Source organism: Hippichthys cyanospilos, chromosome 1 (genome assembly GCF_059441005.1).
Source record: "Hippichthys cyanospilos isolate Australia breed blue-spotted pipefish chromosome 1, RoL_Hcya_1.0, whole genome shotgun sequence".
NCBI classification, from domain to species: Eukaryota; Metazoa; Chordata; class Actinopteri; order Syngnathiformes; family Syngnathidae; genus Hippichthys; species Hippichthys cyanospilos.
In genome coordinates this window covers 5,860,001-5,879,451 of record NC_142369.1, presented here as the reverse complement: position 1 = coordinate 5,879,451, position 19,451 = coordinate 5,860,001, and the positions used below count along the sequence as shown (strand labels likewise).

At 40.8% G+C, this 19,451-nt stretch overlaps 1 protein-coding gene across 6 annotated transcripts in view; it reads right to left on the bottom strand.

The window, feature by feature from the left end:
• The window catches only part of nrxn2b (neurexin 2b), a 444,830-nt gene that overhangs the window by 328,615 nt on the left and 96,764 nt on the right, over window positions 1–19,451 (bottom strand). For 5 of the 6 annotated variants that reach the window (XM_088405168.1, XM_088405575.1, XM_088405495.1 and 2 more), the window contains exon 4: window positions 11–40. The exons of the other annotated variant lie outside the window; for it this stretch is intronic. In XM_088405168.1, the coding sequence (XP_088261294.1) occupies window positions 11–40 (30 nt within the window). The remainder of the gene's footprint in view (window positions 1–10; window positions 41–19,451) is intronic. 6 annotated transcript variants of the gene reach the window in all.

Genomic DNA, 19,451 nt, shown 5'->3' with positions numbered 1-19,451 from the left:
GAACCCATACCTTGGTCGTTTAACGTCAGGTGCGCCAGACCTTGAAAGGGAACAAATAGACAAAAAGAACAGAAAGAGGAAGAAAAAGAAGGTCATAAAAGGCACGGGAAGAACAAAAGCATTGTCACAACGTTGGACTGCAGTTTGTGACAGACATCCTGGGGCAGACTCGGATGTCAGAGTTCAAACCAAAACAGAAAAAGAACAGAGAGAGAAAGAGAGCGAGAGAGAGAAAGAGAGAGAGAGAGAGAATACCAACGGAAAACAAGCAAACACTTTTTGAGTGAAGTGTGTGAAGGGTTTTTGAAAAAAAAGAAGCATTTTTTTATTTGGCGCAACGCCCGAAGGCTGTTGCTCTCACAAATGCTTTTTTTTTTTTCCTCTGGAGTACTTATGGAACACAGAAAAGAAAAAACTGTTTGGCAGAAAAGGCTTCAGCAACATTCACTCTTGCTGTACTCAAATTGTTGGGAGAGAAAACCAAACGCGATGCTCTGCAAGGTATGACACAGAGAAGGTCAGATACGCTATCGGGAGAAGTCAAAGATTAGCCCGACACAGATAATAGCCGCGGCCCAAAATAGCGACTCGGCCGACTGTAGGCAGCGCATCCCGCTAGAACTCCGAGATAACGGGCAACGTTGGAGTCCGTGAAGCTCAAAACGCCGAACCGATTCAACCTCCCGGATACGCGAGCCAGGAAACAACTTTGCTTTCTGAGGAATAAAAACACGGCTGGGAACAAGTCAAACAATGAACAACTCCAATCTACTACAAGTTCTTGTCCATAACCTTAAAAAAAATGACCTTTAACAACAAGTCGACTAGGGTCCAAAAGCAAATACTGAATATTTTAATAGCCATGTTGAGGACAAAAGAAAAATAAACAAACTACACCAGGCAGGAAAAAGCCTGTCGTGAGGATTCAATTGTTGGAATCTTAAATCTGACAAAAGCAAACACAACTCCCCAAACAAAGCAATTGGATTTGACTGGAGGCTGAACATACTTTCAAGAATCGCTCGGGCAAGTCAACACCATTCAAGTGAACCTGTCTCGACTCAATCGATAAATAAGACCTAAAGCTCATTGGGGGCTCGGCCTTTTTTCTTCTTACCGTTGCCAAAGGAGCCTAAACGCACAAGAATCGTAATCAGAGATTTTCAAGAAGATTGGACTAAGTGAATTTCTTTCAGGTGAAATTCCCCTGACGGATGCAAATCTCATCAGGATAAAGATGGAGAATAATAAAGAAACTTCGAACTTCTTTCTATGATGACTTTGATAACGAGCTGGTGGCCCAGGGAATCAAAAATGACACACGTGCTCAAACAGATCATGGCTGAGGACTTCAAAAAAAGAATATCCAATGAGACTTCTTAATGAATACGCAAAAAAACGTGTTTATTTACAGAAAATCAGACTATCAATCTTTCAATCTATCAATCTTTTCTCAATAGTGTCCAAACATTTTGAAAAATACGATTTGGTAACGGTAAATATTCACTTTTCCGCCCAACGTACTAAAATGACCCCCTAATGTATTGAAAGGTTTTCATTTTTCAGAACCCGGTGTAGATTTTCGTTTCGGTCAACTTTTAAATCCATCCAGATCGCAACTGTCATACTAGCTAGCTTAGCGCTTAGCTAACTTATGAGAGGGTATACATAGCAGTGTCAAACTTGTGCTTTTCGTGTAGAAAAGACATCAGAAAAGATTGATCATTGATCAATTCAAGACAAAAATAAATCTGTTGCATGTAGGATGAACCAAATCTGATATTGACTCGAAACATTGCAATTCTAAAGATTTTCATGTCTCTAAATGATTACCAAATTATTGACAATAATCGTTATTTTGTACGTTGATTAGTTCTATATTAATTGAATAAGCGTTGCATATCCAAAACTTAGTTTTAAAAGTTTAGATATTTAGATTGGGTCTGTGAGCTTGGCGACTGGGAAAACAATGAAAAAAAAACGACTTATCGAACCTTCAGAATTTTTAAGCGCAAAGCTTTAGATCACAATTATTGTACTTTCTAAATCCCTCTTCCCAAACAGAGGCTGTGAAGCATTTTCATTATCTGACGACAATCCAGTTTACTGTCGGCCCTTTAGGAAGGCCCCTCATCATCTGCTCCAGCCTCTGTTTTGGTTCCCTTGCTCATAATCCATTAAGTAGATAAGGCAACGTCTCGTTTCGCTGCATACCAAACCGGCGAAATTGTCCAGCCCAGGCAGGGAAGCAATAACAGAGGGGCACAACAAATAAGAAAAATAGGATGGGCAGTGGGGAGGGGGTAACTATTGGTGTTTATATCCTCCTAAGACCCAGCATATTTGTCGTCTAAATTAGTGGACATTGGTTTTTGGGCTGCGGTGTCCCTTTGTCACTTCAGTGCTTCGTGTTTTTTTTTTTTTTTATTTCTTCAGACGGTCTTTTTACAGCAGTACCTACCCAAAGTACTGGAATAACACTCCCAAGCTCAGTCCGAAAGGGCGTCTGAAGCAATGTAACAGCCTGTTAATACTCGATCTTGCTCAGTCGCAAATGAAGGCACCTTTGATTAAAACTAAATCACTGCTCACCATTCTATGAGCGGATGCATGAGAGAAAACGTTGCCCTTTAAGAAAATTTGCATTGTGTAGAATGGGTGGGGGGAGGTGGGTTGCGGGCAGTACCCAGGACTGCAGGGAGAATTAGCGGCCGTTCACCATGCTCTTGTGCACTGTGTGTTGTAAAAGAAAAGAATGTTTCTGCCCAAAAAAAGACATTTGTCCTGTTCTACCTCTGTACTATGGTTAGAAAATCACCGGGCATGGGAAATAAAGACAGGGATGTGTTTTTTAAAATACATTTTATACACTTTCTTTATATATGTACAATGTCGGGGGGGTCCGGGCAACCTCATATTTACTTATCGTGAGGGTTTTCCTGTTCCCATTAAGTGGCGCTCCCTACTAGTCCGAAAGTAGACATTAGAGGACATCCCGGTCTTTTCAATGATGTCTCATGGGTGCGTTGTAGTTTACTGCAATTCTCTAAATATAAGACGCACCCTTGATTTGGGTGGGACGGAAATAGAGTTCATTTTACCATAAATACCTGAGGTTGCGTAGTGTCTGTGTTTCACCAAGTTTATGATTGTGTTTATATGCCAAAAGACCGCAATTATTGAACGAGTCAACTGGAATACCTCACCATCTTCTCTAACTGGTACACACCAGGTCTGTACTCTGCCAGTTGAATCAGCTGGAGACATCATAACTTTTACATGATCCTCTCCTTTTTAATAATATTCCTGTAATGACACGGATGGTGGTTCAGTCTGCTTGCATCTTTTATTGAAAATAATGACAGTCATGTCGTTATTGTGAGTAAGAAAACGTCCGACAATGTGCAATGTGTTTCTGGGACGCACCCGTACCTTTGGCCTTCAATTTTGGGGAAAAAAGTGCATCTTACATTTGGGGAATTAGGGTAGTTTTCTGTGTTCCTGAAACAAAATTGACACAATAGTGTGGCACATCCATGCAGTTATGAAAAAGCTCTACCGGATGTTCTTCAATGACCTCCGCAGGCATTAACGCATCACAATTTCCCCCTGACGCAAAGACGTGACGATGAGCCACACAAACGCACAACAGATGTGCGGGGTCTCAGGGCGGCAACAACGAGGCACACTCGCGCCCATCCCTTGTTCGCACCCCTCCTGCTCCCTTCCATCCGCCATCAGATGGACACACGGACCACGTCTGCGCCGCGTTTACTTCCCAAGCCCCCCTCGGTGATGGGACGGCATGTTAAATAGCCGCCATCCTCCGAGGGTTCTCGGCAGCATATGGCCGCCACACTTTACATACTCGCGCTTAATCTTCCTCTTGATGCCCAAATGGTAAGATGACACACCAGCGGGGAAACCGTCATGATGTATTCCAGCATTCAAAGCGCGGCCGAAAGGAAGAGCAACTTTGTAAAAGTCGTGTAGAATAACAAGAGAAGGAGAAAAGGAAAGGTTGCCGTACCCTTGGCGTGCCTTATAAAAGGATACGGCATCTACAAATCAGCGGTTCTTACTCAGCCCGGGCACTGTTAAAGTTTCACAGCGTAATCATCGCCGTATGTCTCACGTAAGCCAAAGGTGCTGGCAGGGCTCGCACGCCGTTTGTAAGACATTTGTTGAAACATGGTTCTGATTGAAAGTGAATACAAATTCCTCTCAGAAGGCTCATTTATATTGCATATAGTGTCTTTTCGCAGCTTAAGTAATATGGAGACGGCTCGAATTTAAAGTGCTGTAATAATTCAAAAGGATGAGATAGTGAGAGGTGAAATATTGAGAGTTATAGAAACGTGTTAAAGGGCTTCTGTGGCTCTCGCTCTTTTAAATTATTAACCGAGTGCATCCACTTTCAGAAGTTACGTGCTATACTTCATAACACCTCGCATTTGCCGACACACTTTATTGGTAAATATCACGTACTATGCTTGCGAGTCACTATAATCATCGAGCTACATCAGAACATTTTTGCGAGGCAATCCGGGAGGTGCGACTTGGCGGCCATGTTTCTGAGAGAGACGACAACATATGAAGTTGGTTCAGTCCAAAATTGACATTACATCAGAATAAAAACAAAACAAAATATACTAATGTACTCTATTAGTATATTTTGAAAAATGCCTATTAAAAATCTAACAGTAATGTGCATTCAAAAAGTATTTATTGATGGTTTTTTTTGTATTGAGATTTGAATTAATAACTTGGAACAGCATGTCGATTTAAATGTTTATTCCACAAAAAATGTTACAGACATATGAATACATCAAAAACTAGTACCCTAATATGCTCAATTTTGGGGCTGTTACTAGACAATGAGGCTAATAACAGACTTAAGTCAATTTTTATCGCGAGTACACAGAATACCAATGGAAAAAGAAAATGCTAACGAACTCCCAACTTTGGGAAAATACCTTATAGAATAGGTTTGTCGATCAACTTTTCAAAAAGTTATTTTCTTCATTGTTCATAAACAGTATGCATGTAACAAACTCCACCGTATGTATTTTATGATTTTTTTTTTCATTATATGTACAGTAAAAACATGTTGAACACCAAAGGTCAAGATCCCTCTTTTATTCCCCCCCCCCCCTTGAATTTTTGAACTCCATAACTCTGGGACCTCCGATATTGAAAAAACAAATTTTCGCAGCACACTATTTAGAGCTACTCTGTATATCAGGCTTCAAACCTGTAAATTTCGTAGAAAATAATGTGAAAATGAATACGACTGATCCATAAATATATACTTACATATAAATAAATATAAAACAAATAAACATATTTTTCATTTCAAACATTCAAAGAGCTGTAACTCAATTTCAGTGCTACCCTGATGTACTATATGTAATTTTACGGGACATTAGTGTCGACTTGGTATACATTTTTCTCATATTTCAGTGTCGGAGACATAAGTCTGATTATTTTAGGAGAATTTTTCTTATGGATGGGTTGGTAGGTAAATAGATAGTGTGTGAGTGTATTTGTGCTTACTTGTCTAACTATACAAAATCAGTGTGTTAAGTCAAGTTTATTTGTACAAGAGTATTACCAACAATTGACGCAGGCCATTACATTATCCATGATTTATGTATAGCTCTAACTTAATTTTTTTACTACGGGCGTCACCAAGTAAGACTAAATTAATACCAAAAACTGCAAAAATTAATACACAATTCCAAATTACCTTGTAAATATTGGTGTAAATACGTGTATGTGTGTGTTTGTTAACAGGCACATGTAAAAGCAGGCCTCCAACTAAAAAAATTGCAAAAATTAATACACAATTCCAATTTACCTCGTAAATATTGGTGTAAATACGTGTATGTGTGTGTGTGTTAACAGGCACATGTAAAAGCAGGCCTCCTACTAGCCTTGGTGTAAACACGCATTGTATTTTCCGCCTTTTCCCCGAAATTCCAAAGGGAACTATTGACCCCTCCCCCTGGAAAGACACTTAAGCCTGCGCAAGTGAGTCATTAAATCTTTATGGTCACTTTCCACTTTACACGGCGGCAACAGCCATCATCTGTCAGGAGTGATGCACTAAGTTGTTTGGAGACCCTCTCAGCATATGCGCCACTGTATTTAAAACTTCCATTAGGCCGCGCCGCGCTGTGTAATTAAGGATGCATATGCAACAGAGACGTATGACAGATGAGTCCAAAACACTCAAAATGTTGACGTGGGTGGCGCTGTACGTCACCGGAGTTGTGTTACACCCGGCTAAATCAAACCTTTTCTTTTGAAGGAAAGACTAAGAATTAACACGTCAATGTTTTGTGGTGAGACGGAGACCCAAAACAAGGCCGAGCAGCTGATCTGCTCCCACACATCCCCTAATTAACTGCGCAATTCCGAGCCGATCACTTTGACGCGCGCGTTTTGTTCATTAAAACACAGCTAATGTGTCACGGGATCCGTCTGGAAAAATAAACCCCGTCACCCGGAGACCGGCGAGGGGGAAGAGATGCGAGCAGCTGTCTCTCGCGTCGTAATGAAGCCGTTCATAAATAAATAGGAGCTCCATATGTCGAGCCGGAGCGCTAAGACTAATTTCGGGTTTTAGCGCTGGAAGCTACGGGATATTGATGATATCGTCACTTAGGATAATTTACGGCAGGCGGAAGGAAGATTTGCCACCGGGTTAGTCCACCCGGGAATGGAAGCACCTGTGTTTTTCCAGACAGCGTTGTCAGTTTCTGGCCCGGAGAAGTCACGGTTTATGTAGCAGAAACCAATAAGTTCTCCCCCTGACCTCTATTTTCCTTTCATTTACGAGGTCGCAACTAATCACGGTTTCCCGAGTGGGATCCCGCCAACCTGTACTTCCCTCTCTCCCGTTCCTAATTTTCCACCGGCGGCAACACAGATGCAGCCCACCAGCGGTCCGGCCGCCCTTTCCGCACAGGCAATTTCATGGACTGAATGCCTCTGATTGCCACTTCTGGAATGGCGCTCATTAGTGGAGTCTGAAAGCAGAGAGTGGGCAACAAAACGCATCCTTTCCGACGGCCATTTTCTGTTTTCCCCTCCTTTGCTCCCTGGAAGCGGTAATTGTGGTGTCAGACGTGATGGAGAGGCTGACAGGGTCGTTAGCGGGAAGGACGTTCTTCACACTTTAAATACAAAAGCAATCAATGCATTTCAACTCTATATGAGCGCCGAGGAGGCAACCTTCATTTCGTGGGCAGTTGACACCCTCTAACAAGATTTGAGTAGAACTGCAGAATGGCATTATAGCCGCACTGAATAACATTGGAGAACACCATTTATGTTGAAAACACTTTTTAAGTCACTTTAGCTGCGGTTGAGGAATCCAAAATTGATCTCGGTTTTTCCATACCAAGTTTTTGAACTAGTATCCCCCTGTTCTAATCTATCTACCTACCTACCTACCTACAGTACCTACCAAGATCGAGTGTTAACAGGCTGTTAGATCTATCTATCTACCTACCTACCTACCTACCTACCTACCTACCTACCTACCAAGATCGAGTGTTAACAGGCTGTTAGATCTACATACCTACCTACCTACCTACCTACCTACCAAGATCGAGTGTTAACAGGCTGTTAGATCTATCTATCTATCTACCTACCTAATTACCAACCTACCTACCTACCAAGATCGAGTGTTAACAGGCTGTTAGATCTATCTATCTATCTATCTACCAAAATCAAGTGTTAACAGGCTATTAGATCTATCTATCAATCAAGATCGAGTATTAACAGGCTGTTAGATAGATAGATAGATAGATAGATAGATAGATAGATAGATAGATAGATAGATAGATAGATAGATAGATCTATCTATCTATCTCACTTGTCGAACTCCAATCCTTGAGGGCCGGAACCCTGCATGTTTTCCAACCCTCCCTCTCAAACACACCTGATTCAAATGATTAGGATCATTGTCAAGCTCCTGCAGTGCTTGCTAATAAGCTAATCATTTGAATCAGGTAAGCTGGGGACAGAAAACTGAAAAACATGCCAAATGTCGGCCTTCGAGGACTGCAAATTGACACCAATGATCTAAAGAGACCGACCATACCATTTTTCGATTGTTTTGTGGGTGTTAATAACTTTAACATACATTTGTTTGGATAGAACTGATGCCACAAAACAATTTGAGCGGTTGAAAGAAAAACAAAAATCATAAATAACTTTAATAATCGAAAAGCATCTATAAAATTAGGAAAAAAGTAATGTGCATAGTCATGATGTAAAAATATGTCGAATATGTCGATTTCAAAAACAGCAAAGTGAATTGCATCACATGCAACTACATAAGACGTCATTGTTTTGGCCTGGATGTACTCTGCCAATCACGTTACGATTTAGTAGGTTTGCTAATGAGTCAAAAGACATAGACCCAAAACAAATGTCCACTACTGTGGACACATGAACATGGTGGACAATGGTGAGGTCAGCTCCAAATATAAATATTTTTAAATCCAGATATGACCTTTGTTTTTATCCCTCATATCTTTCAAATCGATTTCAGTATCCAGTTTTTTGCGTTATCTTGTTTGCGTTTTCTGTCCTTAAATCGTTTCTTTGTAATTCCGCTTGAATGTTGTCAACGTACGCAACGTTTCTTCGGTCATTTACCAAAGTTTTTGTTGTCCGCTTTGCCAATCTCTTCACCGTTCTGCTTATAAACGCTTTTAGGTGTCGTGCCTTTGGTCGCGTGAAGCACATTGAGTTGCCTTTTGTATAGAATGCACTCTATAAATAAAGCCGCCTCTCCTCGCCATGGATCTTTCAGGTCTCACGCACCTCTGCAGCAAAAGCGCCGGCACTCCTGTGAGCCGTGGAAGCTCCAATCACAGAGACACATCAGTGCACCGCAACTCCTCGCCTTGAGCCGCCGCTGATGTTTCATGTTTCATTTTGACAACTCTCTCCCCCCACAGCCAGCGTTTAGCGGCTGGAGTCGCGTTCCCCTCCGCTAGCAGCGCGGCAGTGACTAAAATCACTTCGGGATTCTTGGAAAACGGGGCCCGCCGTCAGCTTTTTCGGATCTCCGTTTATTTATAACTTTGATAACGGGGAGCGGCACGCGGTGGGTAACGATGACAATGTCGCGTAATGGAAAATTAATGTTTTCCAGCGGGGGAAATGCACTCCGGTTTGGTGAGCTCACCGGGCCGGGCGAACACCGGGAGATCCACAGCGATGCCGAAGCTTTATTGCCTGACTTTAGGATGTAATGAGTATTTTAGTTTGAAATTAAATCGGCTAATTTCTTCTCAACTGTTTTTTTTTTTTAATACGAATATGATGAACACATACAGCGGCACCTCTACGTACAAAATTAATTTGTTACTGAAGTCATTCCGTAATTCGGAAGTCATTTCGTGAAACCTTTCGAAAGTAGAGGCACATTTTAAATGTAAATAGCCTAATCCGTTCCAAGCCCGAAAAAATAGTTCATAAATCCTTGAGGAAGAAAATGTGAAACAGCTGAGAGGAATTAACTTTTTTAACAAAAACAGTTAGTGCTTTACTAATGTACTCTAGGGTGTGCTAAAGGTTTCAGTGAAGGAAATTCAGGGAAATGAACAGTATCATGGGTAAAGATTTTTGTTTTACGGATTGTGGTAGTTTTATCCAAACATATTTTGCAAAAATGTTTGAATGGGACATTTTTTGTCTTTTATTAATCCATTTTGAATCTGAATGTATTTGCAACTACGCTTGAGAGTATAAACAAATGCATTCAAATGCACAAGCAAATATGTCAAAATTTCTTGCAAATATGTTCAAATACATTTGCAGAACCGTTCGGATAAAAATGTCAGATGCTGAATTTCTTTGCAACTATGTTCATACATACTTGCCAAATATGGTCAAATGTACCTGTAATACATTCAAATGTACTTGCAAATACATTTCAACATGTAGGCTTAACGCTAAAAATGACTTCTTTTTTTTTTTTCCCAAAATGCTTCATGGTTTTGACTGATACAATATCAGATTTGTAAAAATTACTAATAAACGCTATGTTTCGAATTTTTTTAAACCTATTTGTAGGCCAAATTATGGCATATATATATATATATATATATATATATATATATATATATATATATATATATATATATATATATATGGCATAAAACTACAATGAACAAATCTATTTGAAACTCAAGACCTTGCATTGGACCATAGGTCAACCATGACACAGGAACAGGATCACTGAGGTTAAAGTACAGGTTATCAGGAACAGGATAAATGAGGATAAAGTACAAGGGATCGTTTTTTAAGCTGTCATCTGCACATCAAATCTCACTTTGGCAGTATGGGTGATTAGCTGCCAAGCGCAAAATGCCCCATTGGCTGCCATTTTGTTCAGCCTCCCTAATTAGTTTAGGGAGATGAACACAAAAAAAGAGTAGGGGAAAAAAAAAGTCCTGTGCATACATTCAAACAAACTGGGCCTTGAATTGCAGCCAGCGGCAGCAAAGCAGAGACTAGCACGAGCCGATCACGAGAAAATTAAACGGCACTGAACCTTGTAAACAAATATTCCGACACCGCTCCACACAATGGCGGAGACGTCTGGTGCCGCTGTTGTGTGAAATAGGCCGGCTCTGTGCAGAATGGCTTTTCACGTATGACGGGAGCGCAGGAGAAGCAACGGCGGGAGAACGGGGGCCGACAAATCCGCAGTGTCTATTTGTGTACGGCTAACAATACAAAATGCCAGTCGCGAATGGAAAATGTCGAAATGTTTAAAGTAGCAAATACAGTGAGCTGCGTACACGGGTAGACAACGTGTACACAACTTGACTACACGACACAGCAAGCTGACCCTTGTTGCCGTGGCAACGGGACAACCGGCCCCTTTGTGGGGAGTGACGCAACTCTAATTGGGATATTTTACAAAGAAATACAGATTGGCATTGGTATAACACTGACATAATTTGAGACTATTATATTAATGGATGTTTTTGTCTATTGTGCAGACAAAACACACTTTGCTGCCCAAACGTCATACTTATTGTGTGCAGATTTTTGCCCGATATTTCGAAAGTTAAAGCAGTTAAGTAAACTATTTTATGACAAACACTTGAACATTTTTGAAAACTTAAATTATTTAGCCATTTTTAGAAGTAAAAAGTCAAGATTTTGGATTTGAAGTAGTTTTCATGTACAACTGAACAAATACACAACGCCTAAAAAAAAGAAGTTATTTGGAATTTTTAGCAGTAAAAAGTTAATAAATTACATTTAATTTGGCAAATAATATGCTGTTCATGTACAGCTAAAAACAATCTCTCAAGACAAAAAAAAAAGAATCAACGGTGAAATTAAACAGTTGTTTAACTTAATTTACCATTTTTAGCAGTAAAAAGCAAATAGACGATAATTTATTTGAGAATTACATATGGACATACGAAAATGCCATTGCATGTGCTCTTCAGGTAACGACCAATTATGGCTCACCTGTATACCGGGTTTGGTCACGTGACATTCACACGCATAGTCATGATTGGCCTTTACCTAAGCCTTGAACGTATGTGATGTCATTCAAGTGGAAAAACAAGTTTTTAAAGTTTTCAATTTTTTATTGACAAAATACTAACTTTTGACTGTTCAAAGGAAACAAGATAAGTATCCTTTTGGAACTTTATTTTTATTTATTTTATAAATAAATAAATGTATTTATATATTTATTATTGTTAGGTATTTACTAATACTGTGTTTCTATCTTATTTACCTCAAAGGCAACAAAAATATATATATAATATAAATATATATATTTCACTATTAAAACATATTTTGATGTAAGTCATTCGGAAACACAAATCAAAACCTGCCTTTATTTTACGTACCTCACAGTATTTACCACTAAAACAGAAAAAAAAAATATCTGAAGCTATTTTGGGTAAATCCCCTGTCAGCAGGGGTCAATGGCTTTTGGAACACAAACAGTGAAGCAACACATGAAGAAGGACAGTCACAAACACACATTATTTATCCTCTGAAAAATGTCAAACAATATTGCATCCTTTTGTGTGTAGTCGACACCCATCAATCACTATACTGAATTTATGATAAAAGATGTTTTTTTCTACGTTTCTTGTCATGCTACAGGAGGAGTGCTTAATAAGAAAGGGTGTGGGCAACGCTTAACCAAACTGCTCCCCATCTGTCACAACTTCATCAAATGATTTCAAGCGTGACGCTTTGAGCCCCATGACATCTCTTTAAGAAAACCGTACCATCTGCTCTTTCCTTTCTTGCATCTTTTACAGGTTTCTTAGCATCAAAGACATTATTTTACTTTCTTGATCACTAATCCCAACCTCCTCCTCCACTTCTGTTTTCTATGGCAGGAGATGAGAGGTGCTCCACAATACCTCTGTCATCGCCTATGTGGCACCTACAGCTGGACATCACACACACACATTTGCATCATCTCATCCCCAAAGCGGCCTCTGCCCAACACTGGATTAGCAATGCTAAATGTAGATGAGAGAAAAACAAAGTGTGCCAAAATATGGCGTTTTATGATCAAAATGTGAGGTCATAAACTGAAGATAGGCCGACAATTTCATGCTGATGATTCCGTTTCGCTCGCTTACGATTTTATTCATATTACAGGACGGAAAAAAATCTCTGCAACGGGCCAGTGTAACAATAAGAAAATACCGTAATAAATGAATAAAGGCTGTGTGGGGATTAACACTTTAATCCACAATGCTCTGTGAATGTTAATGTGGCGGCTTGTGCACCCCGATTCCTTTTCCTTTACTTATTAGAAGCTATTATGTGGCCATATAAAAAGATTAATTATAGTCACAAGACGAGAGTTATTACTTTAGGTCAGCCCTGAGCCCATAAATCCTCCACCGAGAACGGTCGCAAAGTCTGCATCACCTGCGCATCAAAATCAATCGGATTTTAGTCGAGCCGCGGCTATTCATTATTTTGGAATTTGGATATCCCACTGAAAATTGCATTGAGTAGATGGATGGATGGATGGATGGATAGATAGATTTAACAGCCTGTTAATACTCTATCTTGATGGATGGATGGATGGATGGATGGATGGATGGATGGATGGATGGATGGATGGATGGATGGATGGATGGATGGATGGATGGATGGATGGATGGATGGATGGATGGATGGATGGATAGATAGATAGATAGATAGATAGATAGATAGATAGATAGATAGATAGATAGATAGATAGATAGATAGATAGATAGATAGATAGATAGATAGATAGATAGATAGATAGATAGATAGATAGATAGATAGATAGATAGATAGATAGATAGATAGATAGATAGATAGATAGGATGTATTCAGAATTATGTGGTTTCAGACCACACAGTCATGGGTGAAGGGGATGTAGAGGATGGAACCGGGGACGCAACCCTGTGGTGTTCCTGTGTTAGTGATGATTTTGTCTGAAGTCCTGTTACCTATCCTGACAGACTGAGGCCTGCCAGTCAGAAAGTCCTGCAGCCAGGCACAGAGGGTAAGGTGTATTCCAGTGGAGAGCAATTTATCTGTGAGTCTGTGGGGGATGACTATATTCCTGATGTAGGAGTCTTTATTCCCAAGGTGTGTACGGGAGGTATGCAGGGCGGTGGCAATAGCATCCCTAGTGAACCGGTTGGGTTGGTAAGCATTCTGCATGGGGTCTAGTGTGTCCGGTATGCTGCTATGAATGTGGGTCAGCACCAATCCCTCAAAGCACTTGATTGGAAAGAGTGCTACTGACCGGTAGAGATTCAGCAACAGGAACAGAAGCAAGCAATTGTATCATTTATGTCTTTTTATCTGCCTTTGAAAAGTAATCCAATGGCTCCCGCCAGCCTATATGGAGCAGGTGACTGCTGCAAGTCACTGCTAGCATATTCAACTGTTAGGTATCCCAGACTAGCTTAATTTAAAAACTTGAAGGGTCATGTAGTCTTGTTGAGTTTGGTGATGAATCAATTTAGCCATTACGCCGAGAATCTTCTTCAAAATAAAAGTGTGACAAGGCATTGATGTCCATATGTTATTTGGGAAGATAAGGTTTGTCATGCCTTGCACTCATTGCCGCGGGTAGCTTAAATACTCCTTGAGCGTGTACATCAAACAAACACGTATCCGAAGTAAAGATTTTTTTTCACCTTGGTATCCAAATAATTCAAGGACTCTTTTCAGCACTACTGTAGATTCTATCTTTAAGAGGAAGATAAGATTTCTTCCCAGACCACGTAGCCCAACTACCTAGCTCGGGAACCCCGTGGCTGCATGGCAGTGATGTATAATTACAATGTGCTGAAAAGGCGTGGATTACAGTCAATCAATTCCCACAGACGCACTTTTAATTAAAACTAATTGTCAGTTAAAGGTCACAGCTGAAAGCAAGACAGAGATTAATAATAGCTATAGCTTCGAAAGCCAGATCCGAATCGATACGTCTTTCGGAATATTTCATTAGCATCAAATAAGGAGCTAATTGTAACTTTGACTTAACGGGCTGGCAGCTTTTCGGACTTATTTGCATTCATCGACTGTTTTCCCTCAGAGCGAGGACGCCGGGGGGGAGGAGGCGCGGGGGGGATCTCGTCACGACTACATCGCTATGATCAACCCCCCCCCCCCCCCCCCCCCCGGCCTACAGACACGGCTACTCTGCGCTTTTGAATGGGGGCCATCTGCCGCCGCCGTCATTCTCCAGGCGCCGCGCCAAGGAAAAAGCCAAAAAAATAAATAAAGTGGTAACAGAGTGTGAATGTGTGTGCACGTACCACCCGGGGTGACTGGCTGGGGTCATGCATATTAATGAGCATCTGTGGTTGACAGAGAGCATTCTTGTCGAAATACTTTGCGGGAGTGCCATGCAACAGGTGTGTGTTTATGCTTGCCCGTGTGTATACGTGTGTTTGTGTGTGTGTGTGATGTTCTTCATGATAATGACTCCAAAGAGGATATCTGGGAGGAAAAACTAACAACAGTCTGATGTTGCAAAGTGCATGATGTGATGCAACCTTCAAACATATATTACCAAAGCCAGAGAATATTGGTATGTGCAAAGAGCACACAACTTTTTTGCAATTTTTTTGTTTTTTTTCTGCAAAGGCCTTCGTTTGAATTGCTTCGGGTACTATACTACTTAATACTATTGTATTTTGCAAGGGAATGTTTGCGTTTAAGGATCAAAGATAGAATTTAAAAAAAAAAAGGTGTCAGAACGGTCTTTGAATATAAAAATACTTTGTTTGGAAACTGGTTAGCACCGCCAGTTGTGCAGAAATTGCAGGTTCAAGTCCGGCTTCAGCGTGCCAGTGTGAAGTTTGCATGCTCTCCCCATGCCAGTGTGGGTTAGCTCACGGCACTCCGGTTTCCTCCCACATTCCCAAAAATATGGAACATAGAAGGAATATTGGATGGTCTTAATTCCGGCTCTGTGGTTAGTATGTCAGTCTCACAGTTCAGGGACCCGAGTTAAAACCCACCTAGCTTCAGCCTTCCCGTGTAGTTTGCATATTCTCCCTTAGTGAGGCACAACCAAGCGGCTGGGATAGTAGGAAAACCTGCAACCAGTATGGAATAGAGGTACCTAAATCCCGATGTGCCATACCACAGAAGGTGGCTGAGAATAACAGGGCTAAGGTGCTTCCAAACTGATCAACAGGTCCTGGCTAACCAACCAGACTTAGTGGTGGTGGACAAAGAGCAGAAGAGGGTAGTAGTGCTAGACGTGGCGATCCCAGCTGATGACAACATCAGAAAGAAGGAACATGAGAAACGTGAAAAGTATCAAGGGGTGAAAGAGCAGCTAGGAGGGATGTGGAAAGTCAACGGTTGTGTGGTCCCCGTGGGAGTAGGGGGAGTAACTGCCAAGCTCCAGCAAATCCTGGGAACAACATGCAGTCCTAGGAACATCAAAGATACTGGGCAGAACCCTCAAACTCCAAAGCCTCTGGTAGAGGACCCAATCTTGAGGGGATACGGGGATGACGGGGATACCACACCACCGGGGTGAGAAGGAGATTATAGGTGAACACTCACATACATTGTTTCGTTTCTAAATGCGATAAACCTTTTGCTATTTCTGTTTTGTTTTTTTTGCACATTTTCAAAGTGTTTAGAAGTTGTACAGTATTACAATATACTGTACAGAATAAATACATCTTCATGAATATTCTATAAACAAATCAAAGCAGCGTTTTGATTGTACTAGTAAGTGAATACCGACACTAAAAAAGGGGGGAGAGGGGTATCAAACAGTCCTCCTTTCTCTCCCCCAATATGGCCGCCGTGTATACGAGAGGGCGTGAGCGTGCATGTAGGAGGCCTCCCTCGGTCTTATCTCGCTCCGGCAGGCCACTCTGCCGACGCGCTCTCCAAAGAGCCCCCTCGTTGTCATTCATGGCTTCACACGTCTTGGGAAAATGTCAGCGCCAGGGGATGGGGAAGGCGGGCGAGGAGGGGCGGCAAAGCGCAAAACACACAAACTCCAAAGAGTTTGGGGTTTGAAGCCCCAAACGGCCGCCGGTTACCTCGCCGGGGTTTCGTTATCTCCTCGGCTACGTTGTCCCACCGGCGGCGGTGGTGCCGGACGTATCCACAACTACCGTCGGAGAAACGGGTTCATTACTCAAGTGCTACATTTTAGTTCCCTATTTATCCTCGCTCCTGTCTGTTTGAGACGTGTTGTTGTTGTAAGTTTATCATGCAATCCATAATACAGAGACTTTGCATTGTCTTGATAATCTAAATTGGTGAGATTTTATTTCGTTCTCCTAATGCAATGATCCAAAACCACTAATCAATATTAAAAAGTGTGTTTCTGAAAATGATAAACCCGTATAATGACTGTGTTTGTGTTTTTCAATCAATGCAATGTATAGTTTTAGAATGAAAAGATAAGTAGAATTAAGTAGATAATTGTTAAATAAATATATGAACTAATTCAATCAAGACATATTTTTTACATTTTTAAAAGTCCAGAATATACAATCTCTGATATTTATTTATAACTTGTTTAATTTTCTCCCAAATATTTGGTCTTAAAATGGTGAGTGGTAAATAAATTAATTACCTACATAATGGATGTACATTTTCAACATAAGACCAACAGAATACCGTATTTTCCGCACTATAAGGCGCACCCTCAATTAATGACATATTTTAAAACTTTTTCCACATAAGGCGCACCGGATTATAAGGCGCACCCTCAATTGATGACATATTTTAAAACCTTTTCAATCACAATGTAGTAATACTCAAAAACAATAATAAGTCAAATAAAAACAATAAAAACTAATTTCTCAATAGCATAAGTCAATGTCAATATGAGCAACCTTGTTCAACTGTAAACACACAAAAGAAACGGGTAAAGCTTACTTCACTTCATTCCCCATCTACCAATCTCAATAATGATCCATATATAAGGCGCACCTGATTATAAGGCGCACCATCAGCTTTTTAAAAAAAGTAAGACTTTTAGGTGCGCGGAAAATACGGCACTCTTAAAAAACAATTCAAACTCAGAGTCAATACTTTCATTTTGTCTTCTTTTGGTTCACTTTGTTTGATTTACACATCACAAACTTTTATACAAGATCCTATGCAATTCATGCATATTTTTTATATTTTAGACACTATATTTGTAAAACTTTTTTTGAGCATAGCCGTTGACTGACATCTTTTGAGTTCCTTTTCATAGTTGTTCCATAAATTCACACCTTGAACAGATACACACATTTACTTTCATGGTGGATTGTCCCCTGTTCGCTAGCAAAAAAAAAAAACGATAACCTGCACTGAACTATAAACCGCATGACACAAATCATGAGAAGAAAGTTGCGTCTTATAATCCGAAAAATACACTATTTTAGGTTAGCTTACCTCTTTTGTGAATTTGGTCATGTGACATTTGCAAGCTCCATACCGAGCCCTGAACAAAATTGATGTAATTTTGAGTCAACAGCAAGTGGCAAAATGGCCGCCTCTGAGACAGTAGCTCTGCTGAAACTACGTAGCAATATTCAGCTCCGCCAACCACCGGGCACAATTCAAGCCCCCAAATGATCAGCGGAATCTATTTCTGTCCATAAATTATCCCTGATAATTTGCAGGCACGTTCCAAGTACGCACCCGAGCGGCGTGCATTAGCGTCGGGTGGCGGCTGACAGCTCGCCGGGCCGGCAACAGGCGGCTACGAATGGAGCCCATCATAAATAATGGCCGCCATCCATTTCGGGACGTGCAGTGCCTTATAACAGACCCGGAAAAAAAAAGCAGGAAAAACACACACATTTAAAAAAAAAAACCTCAGAGTGATTTATGAGCCTTTTTCGTGTGTGTGTTTTACCTTTAGCGAACAGGTTTGCTAAAACACACATTGACACTGTAAGCGCATAAAAACCCAAACTTGAAACGACAAAAACTGCTCATCAAACTACTTCCATATTCGCTTTTAGGACTGAAGAGATGCACTCGGCCCTGAGTAGACTGACTATTACTCTATCATTTTAACGGTTGCCATGGCGCCCCCACCCCCCTTGCAGCCTCTTTTCTGGATTGAAACGCTATCCGTGTTTGTCAGCAATTTGACTTGACGGACAGTTCCATTAGCATTTGTGTGTGAGTGTGTGTGTACGTTGCGTGTTTGACTTTTCAAAGTACTGTATTATAGAAAAAAAAACGAAATGTCAAGTTTCTATATTTGATTTTCCGGCAGCTAATCAATGGTTATAGGGTTAAATCAAAGCTGCAGCCATTTTGTCCATTGTGCAAATCCGTGCAAATTATATGCATTCACACCTGCCGAACGCGCTTTTAAATAGCAATCAACCTGAAACGGCGGCGAATGCCTGCTTTTGTCAAGAGGGAGTGGACGGGAAAAGCGGCGTGCTGGGCGGAAATCACGACGCGTTCGCGGCCTTTTCAGCAGGGCTGATTGCGGCTTCGTTTTACGCAAACAATAAATACACGTGCGTGAGATACTTACATGCGTGTCATTTGAAAGTATTATAGCGGCTGATTGGCCGCACGCTGTGCGCGCTATTTGCGCTGCTTTTGTATTATTGTCCATTAGGTATTGATTGGTCAGTGTGAAGAAGAGGAAATCGAGAGGTACTTGGAATGAATGCTATGAGAGTCCTTAAGTGGCCTTTTGGTGGAAAAAGTTTCAGGGGGAAGAAAAAAGAAAAACCCGACATGGATCCAGACTCCCGAGGGAACGGCGGGATAAACAAGGCGTTTATAAATGGAAATTCAAAAGTTTCTTCACTGTAGGCCAGCGGTTTACATGAGAGTTTCTGAAGGTGTCTAGCGGATCTAATTGAATGCTTTTTAATGCAGTACAGATTTCTTTTCGAGTTAAGAGCAAATTAATTGGAACATGAATCAACTTGCTAAAT